The following is a 22472-nucleotide window of genomic DNA, read 5'->3' as shown; positions in this document are numbered from 1 at the left end:
TATATATATATATATATATATAGAGAGAGAGAGAGAGAGAGAGAAAAAAGTGAGTATGAGACTGTTATACACCCAACTTGCGTGAAAAACCCTTACATACCAATATTTTAATATTTTGAATAAATATTTGGCCTCCCTTAATTTTTATGGTTTTAAAAAATGTATCTGAGAGGTTTTCACCCAACTTAGATACCTGACAGCCTCATATCCCTTCCCCATATATATATAGTGTGTATAGATATATATATATACGGGTGAGTTGAATATAGTACAAGCAATACAAAAAATAAAAGGGATCAATCTCCACGGTTGTATCGGGAGATCAGATGAAAGGAGAAGATGATCTCCGGCGACATCTCCGGCCAACTTCATCGGATCTAATCATCACTGATAATCTCCGGCGAAATCTTCGGCTATCTTCATCTCCAGAGACATCTCCGACAATCAGCAGTTTCGTTTTCAGGTGGATACGGTACGGGCGTTGCCCTCATCCGTTCTAAACTGGTTATCATTGGACGCATATGGGAATCGTATGGATTTGATGAGCGGCGATCCAAAAGATGGTGACGGTATGATACGGTACGGGCGAAGCCCTTGCTGTCGGTGCCGTGGTTGGGTTGGTCGGAGATGATGGTGGTGGCGGTGGTTGTCTCGCGGGAGAAGAATGAGGAGGTGGCTAGTAGCGGCAGTCTCGCCGGAGAAGGAGGAGGAAGGCTTGATCTGAGCCCTTGATCGGACGACCATGATTGATCCCTTGTACTTTTTTGTATGCTTGTACTCTAATTATCTTTCTATATATATATATATATATATATGTATAAGTTAGGTATTGTAAAACAAGTATTAAAGTAAAACAAATAAGATAAGATCTTGACCTTTAGATCATGGTTAAATTGATGCACGAAGATTCACGAAGCAATTGATGTACGATGATTTTCATGATGCACAATGATTATCACTGAAGACGATGATTATCACTGAAGAAAAACCTATTATTTTATTTGTTTTACTTTAATAGTTGTTTTATTTTACCTAAACCTATACCCAACCCCTATATATATAGAGAGAGATAGAGTTTCCTTATTTTAAGAACCATTTTTTGTAACACCCGTCATTTAAAAACCTGGATTTTCAAAAAACTTTCGCCTAACGGCGTTTAATAATAGCGGAAAAGGATCACATATACGAATGGAACTTTTGAAAATATTTAGTGTTACTAAATGCATCATCGAAATAATAAAAGAAAATCCAAGTCTTGGCACCAACATAAATGCTAAGCATTATTACATAGTCTTTAATCATAATATCGTAAATGAAGTAGCCAAACAAAAGACTAAGGGTAGTTTAAGTATCAAGAACATAAATGCTATCGTCTTTAATGTCTCTACCCATCCTCACCAAGTTATCCTTTCTCTAGCTCCAAACTCATCTAATCTGATGGCACAACATTTTCAAAAGAGCAAGTGTTAGCTAATAAATTAGCTAAGTAAGAATAACATATTTGAAAACATTTGTCGATTATATATATTAACAAAATCATATCATCGTTATATGTTAATATCACATGAGCATCATAAACATCATAAATATAAAAAACATCATAAACATCATAAGCATCATATAGCATAACACATTAGGAATATCATAATCCTAAGTGTGTCTATCATCATAAAGCTTTACTTTTCATCTTTCTTTACTTTCTTTATTTCTTTACTTTTCTTTTGCCTAGACGTAGGCTATGTGACATAAGCTACACATACTAAGGGATGCGGGGTTGTGTGTACGCGGTCATAGACCATACAGGGAGTCCTCACACCCGACATGATGGGTAATCAATAAGGGGTCCATCGGAGTCGTTAAGGAAAGACAAAGTCATTTCTAACTGAATAAACCATTTATGCCTTTACGCATTGGTGGTTAATTACTCCACCCGGAATAAACAAACATAACTATGCCACAAGGAGCAACTCAAGAGACCATATACGCACTAGTTTTACAACTAGCACGGGTTAAGCTTAACACAACTTTACTTATGCTCGAGACTTCTTTATTACATTAGTTTAGGCTACACTTTCACCTAAACTAATCAAATTTATATTTACTATATATTAACGTAGGCTACACTTTCACCTAAGTTAATCACATATCGTCTTTACTTTAGGGTCCTTAACGTGCACGTGAACATGACAATCCTAATCAAAGGACTAGTGACTAGGTGATCAAGCCACACATGAAATCTTATCATAAACATATCATCACTTCATGATCATATAACATAATCAGAACATCATTCCATAATCACCTATCATAATCATGTCATCATTCATATTCATTTTACATAAGCATATCATTACATCATGATCATTTAGCTTAAGCATAACATCGTATCATGATCACATAACATAAACATGGCATCATATCATATTCACATTTCATAAGAATATCATCATTCCATAATATGAGAACTTACCTTATGCCTTTGCAACCTACATATACATGTCATTTATCATAGAAAGGTAAGCGTCATATCCCATATCAACCTCCCATAATCCTCTTTACTTTACTTTCAATCATACATAAACGTTTGGAAGGTTTTACTTATGAAAACGTATTTTGTTGTACCACCAGGTGATAAAAGATGTTATCTTACCTCGTAGAAGCGTACAAAATGATAACGTAAGTTAGCGAGCTTTGCAAGTATTCCCGACTACCTATAATCATTAAACGACATAAAGATCTAACAAGTACCCACTCACTTATGGTAATGACTCAAGTCTAAATACCTATAAACATGACTCATGACAATGCTTTATGCATCGGAGGTTCGTTTAATACTTAAGGCTTACATAACTCGACGGAACTCGACATTCACTCATTAAATTAACCTTTATGGAAACTTGACATCATCATCATCTTTTAAAAGTATTACCATTAGAAAGTAGACTCTCTCACGATTTCGTGGATAGCTTATTTGTTAAAAACGGAGTTACGGTTTGAAAGTTATACACATTTCAAAATTGATACTTTTTGAGACTGTACAGTGATCTCGACAAGGGTAATTTTGATCTCGGTGAGATCATCCAGCCTTCCAACCTTACTGACATTTGATCTCGACAAGGGCCTTTTTCCCCCTCGACGAGATCAGATCACAGATCACCTTTTTGCACCAAACCGACCCGAATCATAACGAAACGCCACCCAATCGGCCCCAAACCTTATAAACGACCTTTAACCTTTAAAATTTATCTTTTTAACATTCTAATGATGCTATGAAAACATCCATTAACATTCACTTGATTTGCAATACAATAACAACCGTTTTAGGTCACCGAATTGATCAAAAACAAGTTTTCGACATCAATTGATCCTCTAATGACCTAGACCAGTAATTAAACGAATAATATGATTGAAAGGACATAAAATCAATGTTATTATACCTTTACTACCTATAAATTGCAAGAAGGATGCAAAAGACTTGATCAAACACACTCGAAATCACACGTTTTGAAGGATTTTGCAAAGGAATCGAATGGAGAGGAGGGGAACGGTTTGGAGAGGCCAACAACTGATATTTTTGATTATGATTAGGGCTAAAGGAACCCTAATCTGCTAGACCAACTTTCTAAAGCTTACACTTAAGCTCCTCAACTTTACATCTTCACATCTAAGGCTTAAATGACTTAACGGGGAATACTTACTAACACTTTAATCACATTTAATCATCCTAAACACATTAACACATGAATCATTAAGGCTTTAAAACCTTACACATAATGCACATTAATCACACATAAACATTAAATCTCCTAGAGACTTAACGAACACGTTGTGTTGACTTAACAACTCAAGTCAACCGTTAAATAAAAAGTTCGGGATGTTACATTTTTTTTAAGAACCATGAGAACTTTCAAATAATATATTTGTTCACATGTTTTTTTGTTCATTCACATGGGAAATGATATAAAAAAGTATGTTGTAGAAGAAACTTTTTTAAAAAACCTTCAAAATAGCCTTTTGTGAACTTTTGAATGAATATGTTCATGTTTTCATTCACATGTTAACAAATGGGTATATATAAGGTTTTGAAAAAACTTTCTTGTACAACATATATTTTTATAACATTTCACATGTGAATCAACAAAAAAAACGTGATCCAATTCATAATTTAATAGTTCTCAAGGTTCTTACAAAAAAAATGGGATATATATATATAGACTTTCATAATTTTGAGAGCCATCATTTTTGTAAAAACCATGAGAACTTTCAAATTATATATTGGATCACATGTTTTTTTTTTCATTCACATGTAAAATGATATAAAAAAGTATGTTGTAGAAAAAACTTTTTTTAAAAACCTTCAAAATAGCGTTTTGTGAACTCGTAAATGAAAATATTCACGTTTTCGTTCACATGTTAACAAATGGGTATTTATAAGGTTTTGAAAAAACTTTCTTCTACAACATATATTTTTATAACGTTTCACATGTGAATGAACAAAAAAAACATGTGATCCAATATATAACTTGATAGTCTTCATGGTTCTTACAAAAAAATGGGTTCTCAAAATAAGGGTCCATTACACACACACACACAGATATATATATATATATATATATATATATAGTGAAGGGATCAAGTGAGAACCAACATATATGGTGAGAGCCGTGAGAACCATTGAAAATCATATCTAAGGGTTTTGCCCTTAGCATTAAGGGTTACGCCCGTACCGTAACAACCGTCACCATCTTTTGGATTGTCGTCCATCAAATCCATATCATTCCCATATGCATCCGGTGACAATCCTTTTAGAACGGATGTAGGGCAACGCCCGTACCGTATCCATATGTTTTCTTAACACGTAACACACATTTTTTTTTTTTTACATTTTTTTTTTTTGTAATGAGTTTTTGTTAAAAGAAAATACAAAACAATAAAAAGTTTCAAAAAATGAAAAATAAAAATTAAAAAACCACACAAAAAAAGAGAAAATATGAGGAAAACCAATGGTTCTCACGGTTCTCACCATATATGTTGGTTCTCATGTTAACCCTACCCTATAATATGTTAAATCAGTCATTCAAATATTGTTGTCGACTCGTAACTTTTAACTCGACTCGAAAACATTATTTTTTATCGAAACGTGACTCGACTCGTAAGAGTCAAGATATGTTTAAGTACTACATAATATAGAATCATTTATATATATATATGACGTCTTTAAAAGCAAAATATAAGTTCGTAATCTTGATTAATTTGCCAAAATATAACATTTTCAATAATTTTGAGATATAAACTTACAATTTATTTTTAAATTCGCAATAAATTGATCAAAACTTAATAGATAACACAAAATAATGTAGCAAATTAAGTATAATGTATATAATATATAACCATATTATCAAATTACAATAATAATAAGTTTTTGACTCGTGACTCGGTCCAAGTTCACACAACGACTCGTAAGAGTCTAGACAAAAACGAGTTACCTAACGAATCAACTCATTTTTTATGTGTAAATCGAGTCGACTCGTAAGAGTTTAACACGTGATTCGTAAGAGTTTAACAACTATGGTTAAGAATTGAGTTTTTATTGATATATTTGTTATTAGAAATCTATGTTAGTTTGTATAACGCTTGTATCCTAGTTGTTTTAGGGATGTCGCGTTCAGGGATGTATTTGGCTTATAGGTCTTGATGAGAAGTTGATAACTATATTTGATAATGAATCAAGACGTTGTATTTCGTATGTGAGGGATGTTTCCTAAGACCAAGAGGAGTAAAGCTTTATAAGGAAGCCCCTGATAGGTGTTAACAATTGATATAGAAAAAGAAGAATTATTATTATTAGATAGAAGATAATAAGGCTTCGAATAGCCTTTAAAGAGAACAACTAAACCAGAGAACTACATTGTTGTAAATTGTGATGATTAATACAAAGAGCTGGAACCTCTATTTATACTAAGAGTCGATGCTCTGATTAAGGTAACTAAATCAAAGGAATTAAACTTGTGTTGATCTTTTTCTTGATTTGAGCCGATCCTTTTCTTGCTGTCAAAGTTGAGATCCTTTTCTCCTTATCCTCGTAATCTTTTCTTTCCAACACTCTCCCTCAAGTTGAATAGTGGGATTACCAATATTCAACTTGAGTTTGTTTTATTTTTGGTTTTAGTTTTGAGTTTGACTTGAAGATTTTGGTTTGAGCTACCGCCTTATTCAGACATGGTAGATTTGGTTTGATCTACCGCCTTCGTCAGACATGGTAGATTTTGGTCTGGACGACCGCCTATTCCAGACATGGTAGTTTTGATTTGATCTACTGCCTCTAGACATGGTAGTCTCACAGTTTATTTATTGAGATACCGCCTTCGGACATGATAATTTTTGGTTTGATCTACCGCCTTCAGACATGGTAGTCTCACAGTTTATTTAATGAGATACCGCCTTCAAACATTGTAGATTTGGTTTGAGATACCGTCTTCAACAGACATTGGAACTTTTTTGTTTGAGATATTGTCTTCACTTCTTTATATACCTATATCTCTCCCTAAAAAAAAGGGTATATTTCTTACTTTTCTAAACTTCCCCTCAATTTGAAGTGTTTGTTTTTCTTGCATATTCAAATCAGAACCCGGCTTTTTCTTCTTGCGGGATCTAATAACCCGATTTCTTCCTCCTAAACCGTTGCTGCTTCATGAAAAACTAAAGGGCAAGAAGCCTTTTTCTTTTTCTTGCGGCTTGAATCCTCCACGTACCAACTTAATGGTAGCTCCTCAAAATCACCAACCAATCAAAAATCTATTGGCTTTTGAGTTTTTTTTTCCTCTCGGCTGCCCTTATTCCTTCTTTTTTATTTTTCTTTTTTTTTTCTGCCGCAAGAACCAACACCACCAGCCACGTATAATATAACCCCCTAATTAATTGTGATAAGTAATTAATATTGACATGCTTCTTGGGTTGTTGCTGCAATGACGAATTTGTTTTCGGTTTTGTCTTTTACGGCACCTTCACCAAGTCGTTTCTTGGGGATGAATTTGTTTTGGGTTTTGTTTTTAACTTCGATTATTTTTCTTTTTTTTTATGGGGATTTTGAGATCGGTAAAGATTGTGCCGAAGATAAGGAACTTGGCTTTGATACCATGTAACAATTGATATAGAAAAAGAAAAATTATTATTATTAGATAGAAGATAATAAGGCTTCAAATAACCTTCAAAGAGAACAATTAAACCAGGGAACTACATTGTTATAAATTGTGATAATTATTACAAAGAGCTGGAACCTCTATTTATACTAAGAGTCGATGCTCTAATTAAGGTAACTAAATCAAAGAAATTAAATTTGTGTTGATCTTTTTTTTGATTTGAGTCGATCATTTTCTTGCTGTCAAAGTTGAGATCCTTTTCTCCTGATTCTCACAATCTTCTCTTTCCAACAATAGAGACATCTCTTGACAAGTGACAATTCACTCATCAAAAGGCTTTCTTCCATTTCATGTTGGAACAAGACCTTAAAAAAAAATTCCCCTTTTGTAGGCCAAGTTTGCATATATATAAGAAATAAAAAAGGTTAATATCAAAAAAATTTGGCTACTAGCCGTTTGGTGTGGGGTAGTGAGCCAACGGCTCTTTTTCTTCTTCAAATGGACGAGTCCATTTTTACACGCCCTCCACTTTTGTTTGACATATAACGCCCCTCGGGACAATGTTCCGGATGTTCCTAGGTGTTTCGGGGCATTCCGGGACGGAAAAAGTAAAATATCACATCTTGCTCCTAATAGTCTAACAAAAGAAATTGGTGTGTATAGCTTTTCCTTTACATAATCTCTGTCTAATTAGCATCATCTACAATTAATATTTGTCTTTTCCTGTCTCAATTTTCTATCAATTTGTATTTAGCTAGCTTTCTAAAAGTTGATCTATTAGATAACTATTATATTATTATTGACTTTAATATTATATATAATATAATTTTAAGCTTTTTGAAAGTTGCTCTATCAGTCTATTGATAGGTGTTCAAAGCAATAAAACTACTTAAAATGTTGCATGAGGATTAGTATCAAAGTATCCACAGTATCATTATTTTTCATACAAAAATTTCTATGTGAGAATGGATCATATTTGGAAGGTGGTTTTTAAATGCGCACACAAGTTGACAAGAGACTTGATTGGACATAAATGAACACAGCAGATCTGTCCACAATTCATACATCTTGTCACTATTTACTACTTTTGGAAATTTATTTAACAGAACAGAATCCACCAATTTCTCATTTTTGAGCAAAATTTTTGTATATTTTTGAAGGGTCCCAAAATCTCTCTAGCTACATGTTTAAGGCTAACATAAAATGGTGACATAATGTTATACAAAATAAAAAATATGTACCAAGGCACTAAGCTAATTAACATGACATACCATACGAGACCATCATGCTAGTAAAAACATGTAAAAATACACTCGATTTTCATGTCTTCTTAGACATTTTTTTATATTTTTTAACGGTAGTTCTAAGTTCTAACCAAAATATGAAAAAGTAAGTTCTCTTTACTATAGTCTCTGGAAGGTGGTGCAAGTGGGATGAAATCTTCAAACCAAAGCAAAAGACCTGGCTAAAGATGATTGAACCCCTCAACTTTTTTCATCTTGGAAAACATGAAACCATTCATCCTTTTTCCAAGCGAATTTTAAAAGCCTTCTAAAATTGTTAAAAATGGAACCTTCTTTATCTATCTTAAGTAGAAATAGAAAAAAGAAAAAGATGAACATTGCCAAAAATAGTAAACTAAAACTAGCTTTTAAAATCACCAAACTAAGCCCCAAAGTAGGAAAGAGGTCACAGTAAAATTACATCACAAAATACTAACAAAAGTAATTAAACCTTAAAATACTAGCTAATTAGCCTAATATTAATAATATATTAATTAAAGATAACCAAAAATCCACTTTCCTAATTTCTACTCTAAACTTCTTTCTAACCAACCAAACAACTTTTCTTAACTTTCACAACAGCTAGTAATTAGATGGAGAAGGACGTGGAGGAGTAGCCCAAAACATATCCTGATGCATTTGACCATTTGGTAATAGCTTAGGGGGCTGATTGTAAACTTGTTGCATTGAAGAACTAGGAATGTTATCACTCTGAGACCCACCACCTCCAGATTTAGGACTATTAACAGTATTCACCCCTAAACTTTCTGGCAATTGCATTTCACCTCCTTCAACATTCCCTCCTCCACTTTCATCATCCAATGGCAGCCTTTCATAAGTAGCACTAGTAAACGTCGCCGCAATCACCATCACCGGACCTGACGCAATCAGTTGACCAACCACCGTCCCACCCACCACCTGACCTTGACCTCCGGCCAAATACACCGTCAACCCAGTAGCCCCCGGCGGCGCTGTAGTCGGCAAAAAAGCACCAGACAGAGACAATATCTCAAACCTTCCTTGTAAACTCAACACCCCACCTGGCGCCGCTGGCTGCCGGAGAGTCACATTAGTAACAATCCCAGAACCACTCAACACCGAAACCCCACGGTGGCGCCGCCGTGCAAAAGTTGAAATACAATCATTTATATCACTCCCATTAGTAATTTCCAAAACATGACTTCTTAGTGAATTTGGGCTTTCTTTAGTAATAACAATAGGTGGTTTTGGTTTGTTTTTTGACCCAGGTGGTCTACCTCTTGGCCGGCGACCACCGCCGGAGCTTGTCGGCTCAGAAATCTCTAAAGACCCACCTCTGACAACAATGCTGTTATTGTTGTGTTGTTGGTTTTCAAACTCTTCATCATCATTGTTGTCACCATTGTTGTTACTTTGGTCAACATTTTTGGTCAACATTATGGGTGGTGGTTTGTTATCATCATTATCCACCACCGGTGGGTTTCTCAGGTGAAGTGACGGTGGTTGTTGACCGGAAGATGTCATCGGATTATTATTCATTCCAACATTTCCTGCCCACCATCTATTTGCCATAATAATAGTGTTTTTTTTATCGTTTCAATATAAATGAAAGAACAAAAAACACAAGTTGGACAATGATATCACTTTCAAGATTTTATCTTGTAACAAAATACCAAATTTCAAGAAAAGAAAAAAAAGGATAATACTTATCTATATATCTACTTGCAAACAAACAAATAAAAACCCATTTGCATGAAAAGAAAAAGAAAACTAATCTTGGAAAACACAGATTTTTTGGTTGGAAAACAAAAAGATATATTGAAAGAAAAAAAAAACAGCAATACTAAAAATAAAGCAAACAAGCTATGAAACACTAATTCCAAGATTTGTATTCAAAAAAGGTAAGATTTGAAAATATTTCAAAGGAGCTAAATTAAAGGGATGGTAATAGTAGACAGACTATATATCTGACTGACCGACTGACCTAAAATATAGAGTCACAGTCTACTAGTCTAGTTGTTGTTTCAGGTCTGAGAAGATGAGGTTGATAATTTTTGAGAGAGTGTGTGTGAGAAGAGGGGGGTGTAGGTTTAGAAAAGAAAAGGGTGTACGATAAGGGAGGTCAGGAGTACGATAGAATATGGCGGTTTGATTGTTATCCTTTTGTTGGAGATAGTGAAAAGTGATGGGGAGGCCAAATAAGGGTTGTGTTTTGGGGGGAACAATGAATACAGCTGGTGAAATTATGGTAATATTTGACAATTTTTGGTGTTACGCGTTGCAATTTGCATTTGGATCACCTTCTTTGAGATCTCTTTCTTTGGTTTGGAATTGACTAGTTTCATTATTCCTTTTTTGACCAAATGCATCTCTCCATTTTGGGTTTTGTTTGCTTTCATCTCTTTCTTTCATGTAGTTATGTTTGACAAATAAAATGTTTATAATGTTTTGAATGGATTAATATATTACGAGTATAACGGTAATTTTAAATAAATATAGTTAGTGTTATACCCGGTTAACGATCAGACTTGAATGCATGTTATTAATTTTAACATGTCAACGATTATCAATAGAAAAAAAAAACCACATTCTTAAACAATACATAGATCTTACAACACATAACTTTGATGGCAACATAAAAAATTGTAAACTTCTTACAAGTTTAAAACTTTCATCGTGAAAAAAAAAAAAAGCGAAACACAATGATATATCAAACATAAACTTTAATAGTAAAAAATCTTGAAAGATTTTGTAATTAAAGTGTGAAACAACAAAACATTATCACCCTAAAAATAATGATAAATATCAAAGTAAAATATAAAAAACCCAAAAAGGCAAACTAATATCTACAAAACACAATAGTTAAAATATTGAATAAAAAAAACTAATCAAGCAAGCAGGCTACCAAGTCACCTGCCAGTTATTATTCTTTACTATTCACACGAAAAGAATTTAAATAGTATATATATAATTCTCAAAAATATATAATGAAAATAAATAAATATATGTCTGTTAGATACTTAAGTTTGGTATATAATTTCTCACATTATAATTTTTCAATATTTATTATATAATAAATAAAAGATTGAGCTTCATGTTTTTTATAGATTAAAATAATAAGATGCAAGAAGTTATAACAGCCATATATAATATGTATCATCATATATATTATATCTTTTCTTACTGTACTACTAAAGTAGAACTTCAGATGACATATAAAAAAACTGAGTTATCAGCCATCTAGGCTCACCAACAATGTTTTTCTTATGCCATGCTGAGTCATAAGATATATGCCTTGAGAAAAAAACATACCCAAAAGAGAAAAAAAATAATAAAAAATAAAAATAAACCTGTATTAGAATCTTGAAATTTCCAACGAAATATAATGATTGTCGGCTCAGATAAAAAGAACATATCCGGTTAAAAAATAAATACATTTTAGCAAATGCTAATTATTTCCATCTTATTTGTTGTTGATCTTGTACACCTTATTATTTATAGGTTCAGGCGAATTTTTGTTGGCTATTGTAGTGACATTAAACAAACATTTACCCCATACAAAAACTCAAAAAGTATTACGATTTTAGAAACATTTTGATTAATTTGTATCTACCAATAAACTAAAACAGGATTGGGATGTTATTGCAATGACCCGTGGCATAATCCTTGATCGACTCGTGTCTTTTTTAATTTATTTATTTTATTAAATTAACTTTTTTATACATATTCAATTTTCTCATTAGACTTATAATTAAACTCTAATTTTTTGCTTATTAATACAAAAGACATTATAACCTTATATGTTGATCGTTTTCTCATTAATAAATTATATTTTTTTCCTTAATTCTCCAACTCCTATTACTATTAATACGTTATTAATACGAAGATTTCAAAACTTTGAATTTACGATCCGAAATCACAAGGCTATTTGTCGTCATTTACTATGCTTACAAGTTCCAATTTTGATGTTATTCTAAAATTTAAGATAAATCCAAACTCTAACTAAACATATATTATATATATCATTATTGTTTATTATCATCGATTTACTTTAATCATAATTTATTTCATACTCACGAATCATGTATGAGACATATTTGAATTTCTTTATGATATAATTTATATAGCTAACATACATCGTACGGATATTAGGACTAGTTATATATCCATGTCAATAACATACGTACCCTTTCCTCCAAACTCGAATTTACTTTGAATAACATTTTAATCTAATTCTGATTCCTCAAATTTTAACCGCTTGGAATTACCATCCAACGTCATTCTTTGGCAAGCCATCATCGCTTATAGATAAAACACCAAGATACCTATTATACACCCAAAATAAATCTCTAGCTATTTTGACGTTAAATACATCAATTGGGCTGCCAAGTTTCTTTTAATATCAATTTGGGCTTATGTAGATAACTAGACCTAAGCCAACATGAATAACCCGAATCTAGATAATTCAAGTTCTTACATGGTTTGGCTTAAGGGTAATAAGTTATCTTTTGAAAACCCGGATAACCCGACCCACCTAACTATAATCCAACCTGACACATTAACACCCCTAAAAGACAGGGAATGCAACTTAGTAGGATCAGACCTAATCCTCATAAAGTTACAATGGTACCTTAGAGACGTTGAAGTGGGTGGATAAGAACTCTTTTAAACATGAGTTTTGTCAATGTAAAGATTGTCGAGGAACATAGAGTCATTAAAGTTTTTGTGACACATTGGTAAAATCTTTGACCTTAGAGGATCTATCTGGGTTTGAGTCTCACTTCTCACATTTGTAAAGTGAATTGATAGGGTTTTCGAAAGTACTACATTTCATTCCAAGCATGCGTGTAATTTAAAAGTAGGACTAAGATTGAATGTTGCTTTTAAAAAAAAAACAAAGAAAGATTTTCTTGTATACAAGAACAAAAGTAATTTATAAATTTGTGGCAAGTAGATGTGCATAAAACGTGAAATTAATGTGTCAGATAACAAAACATTTGAGGTGATATATAAAATGTATGGCGAAGGACAAGGAAAAACTAAACCACTTGCACATAGCTTTTTTAGATGTGGAGAACTATGAACTCATGTTTCCATCTCCATCTTAAGCACATCTATCGATCAGTTTTGATTCAAGATTTGAAACTGACAGCCGAACCTGAGGAGTGAGACTGTGAGAGCGAGCTGCTTACACCCCTTCGCATTAGTTCATCCAAAATTCAGCCTGCAATAAAAGTTTGACAAATGGTTTTCTCAGATGAAGTAACAAAATACCATAAAATTACTGATATAATTGCTTAAAATAAATATAAGGGTTATTTACTGAAATGATACCTGGACTATCCACCATATTACTGGTTTCATACCTATAACTTATAAAATTACTCTCATCATACCCCAACTTATCAATTTTTCACTCGGACGATACCTGACTTGACGGACGTCAGTTTGGCCGTTAAGTTGGGGTATGACTACCGTAAATTTTAAAGTTTTAGGTATGAAAACAGTAATATGGTGGATAGTCCAGATATCATTTATGTAATTATTATTATTATTATTATTATTATTATTATTATTATTATTATTATTATTATTGTAAATATTTAATTTTTAATTAAAAACTATTAACATTTCAAAAACTATTATTTATAAAATTTATTTTTTAATAAAAATAATATTTTCTTTTATAAAAGATCATTTTTAGTACAAAGTTTTTATTTTTATAAAAAATATTTTTCAATCTTTTTTTTTAAAGGGGTGAACCGGAAAGAATATCATAATTTCTTGTATTACATTAGTATCTGTACAACTACTATGTAAGGTTTGAATCAGCTCAAAACAGATTTAATCAACTACATGTGGTGGTATCCATTCAAGACTTCACGTTCATTTATCAATGCTTTACATGAAATTAATGTACTGCTTCCGATTTACTTATTTTTTTTAAATAAAAATAAATAAATATGAAATAAATAAAATTATCATGGATCTATAATTTGATTGATTGATAGTTTTTAATAAAAAAAACTAAATATTTACAATATTTTTTATAAAAATAAAGTATTCTTTTATAAAATAAAAGTAAATATTTACAAAAAATATCAATGTACTTTTTAAAATTATTTATTCCTAAATAATACTTTGTGTAATTAAAACAACAACAACAACAACCATAATAATAATAATAATAATAATAATAATAATAATAATAATAATAATAATAATAATAATAATAATAATAATAATGGTTAATTATATAAATGACACCTGGACTATCCACTATATTACTGGTTTCATACCTAAAACTTAAAAATTTACCGTAGTCATACCCCAACTTAACGGCCAAACTGACGCCCGTTAGGTCAGGTATCGTCCGTGTGGAGAATTGATAAGTTGGGTATGATGAGAGTAATTTTAAAGTTATAGGTATGAAATCAGTAATATGGTGGATAGTCTAGGTACCATTTTAAACTATCAGTAATTGATAGTTTCTTAATATAGTATATAACTTCTTTATATACTAAAACAAAATTTTTTTAGAAAGTTTTGTTAAAAAAATCCTATCCTATAAAAATTTCAATTTCCATTTAATGATGTTATAAATATGCTTATTTATTTTTATTATCTATACTTTATCTCTATTTTTCTATTTTGACAATTTAAATTAGGTTTTTGTTTTGCATATGTCCATATATTTTGTGATTTTTTCTCTCATGTGCATATGACTATCTAACAATAACTATAAAAGAGACATTTAATTTCTAAAAAAGTTACAACCCTTAAATGAAAAGTAACTTTAAATTTTAACCTTTATATTGTTTCAATGACATCATCATCTATTTTTAGACTACTGATTACTATTACTACTAAATATATGTTGTAAATCTAATTGTTACCAATGTATACATGTGCAATAGTATTAATTCTGAACGAGCATATGTATCATACTAAGGCAATGATACGTTTATTGCTTTTGAATTTCAAAATGTTGATGTATTTAAGTTGGGTGAAAAACCCATCTATTTTTAGACTACTAATTAGCGGATGGAATATGATGCTGTTAGGCACTTAAATTAGGTGAAAAACTCTTCACATACTTAATACCTTTTTTAAAAACCATAAAAATCATGAGGGGTAAGCATTTATTCAAAATATTAAAATATTGGTATGTGAAGGGTTTTTCATTCATGTTGGGTGCATAACAGCCGCATATTTACTTTTCTCTTTTAATTAATACACCATATATATTATTTCTCAAATCGATTTATTCTATACACCTTATGTATGTATTTATACTTTGTTGTGGAGTTGTGTACAAGTCAAATCATATTTTCCTATTTGTAGATACTTCCTTATAACAAAAGCAAAAAAAACTATGTAGAAAATCAAGAAAAACCGAACAAAAAATAACCTTAACGGAATCCGATATGGCAAAATCTGGAAAAAACGCGGGATACAGGCGAGACCAATAGAATAGCACCACGTGGCACATGACACTGTTCATTGGCCTCGCCTTTAATGAGATTACAATTCGAAATGTTTAACAAACGTACAGACCGTAAATCTAACAATATATAATAAAAAAGTTCATAGAATCAATCCTAAGGGATGTTTAGTGATGCGTTTACAAATTAAATTTTGCGTTTTCAAAACTGCGTTTGGAAAAAACATGTATGTACATCCTTCTCAAAAACTGTAATTTCATATCAAATAATCACTTTTCATCTAAACAATTTTTTAGATTATTCTTGTTCTACAAACGTAATAATAAAATAGTCACTTCAAAACGTGATCCCAAACACCCTTCCAATAAATTTCATTAGATAGATATTTAAAATGTGTTGGTTTCAATGATATATGACATTTCAAATAAAATAAAAAAATTATCGATGAATATTTAACGAATATAAATGATCACATAAATCAATCTCAATTGTATGTATTTTTTTATTTATGTGATCGATTTTTATGTTTGTTGAGCATGCATTGATAATATACTTCGTAATACAGTTGTTTTGAAAAATTAGGTAAACGTTTGTTTTAAATCTTAGAGATTTTACATATAATTTTTAAAAGTGCATTGAGAAATCATATATAACGTTAAGCACAAGATTTTGAATTATTATTTAACAATATGTAATGTATATATATAGTTGTCAATGAATGTAATTAATAAGGATTAATGTATAATTAGTTACATGTATTTACCCACGTATTACGTGAGAAAATAATCTAGTTTCTTAAATAAAACTCTCACACAATTGAACATTTGGTTTTTCTATTTATTCCTTGAATACACTTTTGTTATTATTTGGATCACACCTTTTGCAATAATGTTGTTATAGTAGATAAAAAAAAATGTATACCTAAAAGAAACATTTACGGGTAATGATGTGTGTAACTTAATATGTCTAGGTCTTGGGCTTCTAATTGAGCAGATCAAATGATGAAGTAATTTGGTTATTTCGATAGAATGTGGTGAGGTGTAGATTACAAAGATATATATAAGACTCTAGTGGCGTAGTTCTATTGTTGGGTCCACACACTCGGTTGCGAAAATAACTTCTTATAGAATCTTGGGCTGTACGAGGGTCTCCATTGGGCTGGTGAAAGTAAATCCATGTTAAATAAATCCTTTATGATGGCAGACTCTAAAACCAACCCGAACCGAGACCCCAAAGGACCCAAAGCACAACCAAACCAAACTGTAGCCAACATATTTGGTCCATTTTAACGTGAAACAATAAAATCTGCCAGGTATTTCATAAGGGTAGTGATATAGCTAAAACAATAATTAGCCATCTACAACAATGGTACAAATTTTATTGTACAGTATATGTATAATTGTATAATGCAGTTATTGTTGTAAATGAATAAATATTGTTGTAAGAATATCATTAAAACATGAAAATTTATTTTGAGTTTTTATCCATTTATTTTAATAGTTTTGTTAGGATTATATCTATACATGCATAATGTAGGTGATAGCGGTAGAATATAAATGTCCTCATGTGGCTAATCGAGTCAAATAATGAAAACGAAATGATAAAAGACTCGTCTACGGAAGATCAATACCATTAATTCCATGTGTTGGCCCTATCGACGGTGCAACTGTTTTTAGGTTTAGTGCTCTACCAAACATTTTTAGGTAAGTTTCACCAAACATTTTTAGGTTTGTATAAACCAAACATACTATTCGAATGGAACACTTCAATAAGTTGACTTTATTGTGACATTTAAAAAATTGTATGAATTCGATCATTTGATTAATTGATTGATGTGGAAAATGGAGAAAACTCAACACATATGGTGGTTGTAGTCAAATGCCAACATATATGCCCCATCAGTGTTATTAGTGCTACTGCTCCCTTTGCCCACCATCAACAATAATGTCATTTTTTTTCTTAAATAATGGCAAAACTATACTTTTATCTATTATATATACATCAATCAATTTTAGTGAGACTTGAACCGACAACTTTTAAGTTGATAAATCGTTCCAAAAATGCCCATAATTGGTACCATCATATCAAACGTAATGTTCAATGCAGACTCATAACGCAATATCGCGCACAAGGTCATACTTATGTTAATGTAATGAGTCGTGAAAAGATCAAAATGGTTATATACACTACTACAATTCTACTCGTACAATATATCAAGCTATATAAACCCGGGGTCCTGAAATATATATACTATACCTTGCATTATATACCCGTATTGATATATAGAGTATAAATTAACCTGATAGATCTATTTAACTAGTGATTGTCTCTCCATCTTTACAACTTCTGACCCGTACTTCCATAGTATTATACTTCCAGCCCTTGATCTCACTGCATTGTCTTGTTGGCCCCTGCACATCATACCAATTCGGTTATGCATAATATTTCCTTAAGAACTATTTTCCTGCTATTTTTGTTGCGACACAACAATAATACGTTAAGTAAAACGAAAAAAATCAATGATGTTTGTAATGTACCTCGACCCAATAATTAGGATTCATCTTTGATGCTAAGACTACAACGGTGTCTACCGTATGAGGATAATTCCCTTTTTCACACCTCTTGACCGATTCATCTCTTTTGTAAGTAGTCACCGTGTCATTTCCAGCATCTCGAACCTGGCTTATGTAATACATTGCTGGAAGTTCACATGGGTCGCTAGACAGAGGCCGGGTATTAAACGTGAAAGGCCCGTCCTTAAAGCTTCTCCATGTCAGGAACGTTTGCAACGGCATTTCAAGCTCATGAGCCGCCAACAAAGATGGATATATCTGAACCGTGTAACCCCATGAGACGGATATAGACCATCTATGCCACCATGTTTTGTAGTAGCAAATTGATTGTTGCAATACACGAGGCGGGTCCATCCGGTAGGTTTGAATGAGGGCGTCTAAGGACTCGTACTTGGTCCGGTTCGGTAACAATGCCTTAATATAGTCAAGGTGATGGAGTGATACCAATGGTGTCATAGGATGTGCCGCTAGTAAACCATATGCATCTCTTCTAATATCCAACTATGAAAATCGACCAGGGTAAACTCGTCATTTCACATCCATACTCACAAATGAACATCAAAAATCAAAATTTCAAAAAGTAGGTGGAATGTTGCGAAAAGGATTGTGATGATGGACACGTATATAGAAATAAATAAATGATTTAAGAGTACCTAGGACTACTTTAATCAATGTGTCTCCAAAGCAGTTGAAATCCACGTTCTACACTTTCTATTTCCAACTTTACATAAATCAAAGTCATACCCAACAATATCCTTTTCTGTATTCCAAATTTTCTATTTACAATGACCTTGGTTCATGAGCACAAATTATGAGCAAACTTCAAACATATACATTCTTTGTACATGTGGCTTGTTTTCGTTCTCCTAAATCATATACCATTTTGCATTTTAACTCATTGGAATATAATATAGTAATAGTATCCTCTAAGCATGATATATTTATGTATTATTTTTCACGGTTCTACATTTCAGTTTTTTCATACATCAAATTTTGAAGAAATTAGGTATCGTTGTTATTGCTGCTGGTCTTGATATGATTTATGCTATACGTACATTCAAAAGTTAAACTTCTATTTTTTTCAACTTTTTTTTTTCTTTTAAAATTATAGAAAAGCGATTAAAACCTATATAATTAAATCTTAGACAAACATACAAAATGTATTCAACATCAATCAATTAAAGCACAACTCGATACAATCTTTTTTTAGTGGGCATTTTTATTCAAATAAAAAAAATTTCTTCCTAGCTAAGTTAATTTATGTTCGAGGGAAGAAGCAACCAACATACACGACACGTACATGTTTCAAGGGGACACTTGTCCCACACATATATTTCTATCTATGTTTCTGGTCTTTTTAAGATCACCCACGAATTCAAATCACTAATAATAACCAACCATCCTATCATCATGTCATGTGGGATGTATATGATCTTTTTTTCCTCGTATTTTTTTTCTTCAAATTAATGTTATTAAATAAAAATATATTGTATGTATATAGCTAGACAAAAGAAAATAATACTCGTAATAAATCATTTGTAGCTAAAAATTAATTTTTACAAATTTACCTGGTGAAACCCATCTTCTTTTGTTAATGAAACACCGAGCTCTTTCACACAAGCCCAAACCCGTTGATCCGACCCATAAAAATACTGGTAACGACCAAGACAACCGTCAAAAATCTTGGCAAGCTCCGCCGCTAAACCGTAACTCACGGCAAACCCACCACCGCCAAACGCCATGTCATATGAATGCATTATATCTTGCTCTACACTCTCTGAGCTTCCACCAATGTAGTACATTTTTCGGTGATCATATTTAGATAAAACCGAAACCAAATTATCAACAAAAAAAACCGTATCATCATCTCCCATAACGAACCATCTAACTTCGGGCAACCCGAGATTAAATGATTCTAAAATGATCCTAGCTATCCGAACCGCTGGACCTGACCCTACGTTTTCTAGACGGGTCAAGGGTTCGGATATTTTAAAAGGTATGGAGTTTGGATGGGAAAAAGTATTTAAAACCGGAGGTTGGTCTAACCAAACAAACCCCCGGGTTTTATTTGGTTGCCACCATAGCTCTGAATAGTAGCAACGGTCAGTCCACGTATGGACTGACCCACCAATACCAAAAAGCACATGGGATATGTCAGTACCAGGTTCTGCAGAAGAACCCGGTGCTTGAGCATTGAGGAGACAATTTGGAGCCAAGGCCAACCTAGATGGTTGGCCACGGAAACTTGATAACAAGACGAATAATATTGAGAAAACTACGGAAACAATGAGTGTTAACTTTAACGAAGTAGTTATGGCTTCATTGATTTTGTGATGGAAAACATTCTTGAGGTCTCGAACATTGGTCATAATCTTGTTTGGAAAAAAAACAGAATTTTGAAGAGGTTTTAATGGGGATTTAAGATAAGGAAATGAAGGCTGATATGTTTTACAGAACAAAAGCCTTAAAATAGCTAGATGAAGAAAAAAAGATTGATGAAGAGGACACGTGTGTTGTTTAAGTGAATGTATTGGAGAATTTGGAGTAGTATATACCGGCCAAATATGTATAGAGAATCTCAGAAAATTTGTAATTATGGTTTTTGTGGTAAAATTAATTAAAGAACAAGAAAAAGGAAGAAGAAGATTTGGGATAAAGAAAGAATTAAATTTTACTAACGATGGATTACTTTACAGTTACGATATAAGCTCCAAAATTATAGAATTTTTTTATTTATTTATTTTTATTTATTTATTTATTATTATTATTTTTTTCTTTTTAAACTTTTGAAAATTTTATTAATATGCGTAAATTTACTTTCGCTTTGTATTAATTTAATTTAATAAAATATGTATAAAACTCAATAATTTAAATTATAGAAATACTAGCACGTTATCTGCGCAATGCGTCAATTTTCGTGGCGATAACGATGTGGTGGTGGACAGCTTTTGGTGATAGTGAGTAGTGACGGCATTGAGTGATTTTAGATAATTGATGTTAAAATAATTAATGTAAATTGGTAATGTCGATAATTTTAAAAAAAATGTTGATAGTGTTATATAATCATCAATGGCATTTTATTCATTCTCTATATAACTTTCAACATGAGCCTATTTTATTTATTATATAGTATAGATCCGTATTTACATATGAATATAATTTCCTTAAAAGCTCGCCATCTAATAGAATGTAACGTGTATAAAAAAGCATGCATTATATCGACCGTCCTTGCTAAAAATTTACAAACTTTAAATTACAGTTACAAATAAATCTATGAACACATATAAGATATTAAATTATGGTATATGTATACTCCTTCATACGAGTAATAATTATCAATCTCCTTATTTTTGGAAAGTGTTAGGAAATGTTAGATGCAAAATTACTAAATTACTCTTAAGAAACATCCTCTATGAAAAGGGTTATTAGAGATTACCAAATTTGCCCTTAACGAATTAACTTACACTTTAAAACCTTAATGTACATTCTAAGTCCTTATATTTTAAAATATTTCCACTATCACCATTACATCAACTTATACGGTTACACCACTCGACACCAATTGTTGATGTAATCACCACCCGTTACCGACACCAAAACACATCATCGTCATCACCGCCGTCACGTTACGCGGATACGATGCTATAATAATATAAAACTTATGCTCTTTTAGGTTCGAATTTTTTCATAAACATATTTGGAGACATTTTGTAGACATATTGGGAGGTAATCATGTGTTTTTACAAGTCACCTAAGGCCTCTTTGTTTCGAGTTCAAGTCTGGATAACAAAGTTTCTTGTTGAAGTGTTCAAATTGAAGATATATTTTGCAATAAACTGTCTAACAAGAACCCGAGTAGTTCAAGTCTAGATAACAAAGTTTCTTGTTTGAAGTGTTCAAAATTGAAGATATATTTTGTAATAAACTGTTTAACACGAACCCGATTAAAATAATGTTAAAACTTACACCTTAAAAATTAATAGAGAATAAAAAATTAATTTTATTTATTTATTCATTGAAATAAAACTTGAACATTGATTTCTTAACGTTGGC

General features: G+C 31.8%; 2 protein-coding genes across 2 annotated transcripts; both read right to left on the bottom strand.

Moving 5' to 3' along the window:
* Positions 1-8770: 8770 nt before the first annotated feature.
* Positions 8771-10137, bottom strand: LOC122587350 (AT-hook motif nuclear-localized protein 15). Its single transcript, XM_043759487.1, has one exon. It carries the CDS (start codon positions 9971-9973, stop codon positions 9005-9007), a length of 969 nt encoding a protein of 322 aa, XP_043615422.1. The 5' UTR covers positions 9974-10137; the 3' UTR covers positions 8771-9004.
* A 7830-nt stretch (positions 10138-17967) lies between these two features.
* On the bottom strand, positions 17968-20851 carry LOC122587332. The gene is made up of 3 exons (XM_043759466.1): positions 19988-20851; positions 18384-18920; positions 17968-18257 (listed from the first exon to the last, which is right to left on the bottom strand). Exons 1-3 carry the CDS (start codon positions 20786-20788, stop codon positions 18159-18161), a joined length of 1437 nt encoding a protein of 478 aa, XP_043615401.1. The 5' UTR covers positions 20789-20851; the 3' UTR covers positions 17968-18158.
* Between the last annotated feature and the right edge of the window lie 1621 nt (positions 20852-22472).

The sequence above is a fragment of the Erigeron canadensis genome, chromosome 2 (assembly GCF_010389155.1).
Source record: "Erigeron canadensis isolate Cc75 chromosome 2, C_canadensis_v1, whole genome shotgun sequence".
Lineage (NCBI taxonomy): Eukaryota > Viridiplantae > Streptophyta > Magnoliopsida > Asterales > Asteraceae > Erigeron > Erigeron canadensis.
This window is presented reverse-complemented; position numbering and strand designations above follow the sequence as displayed.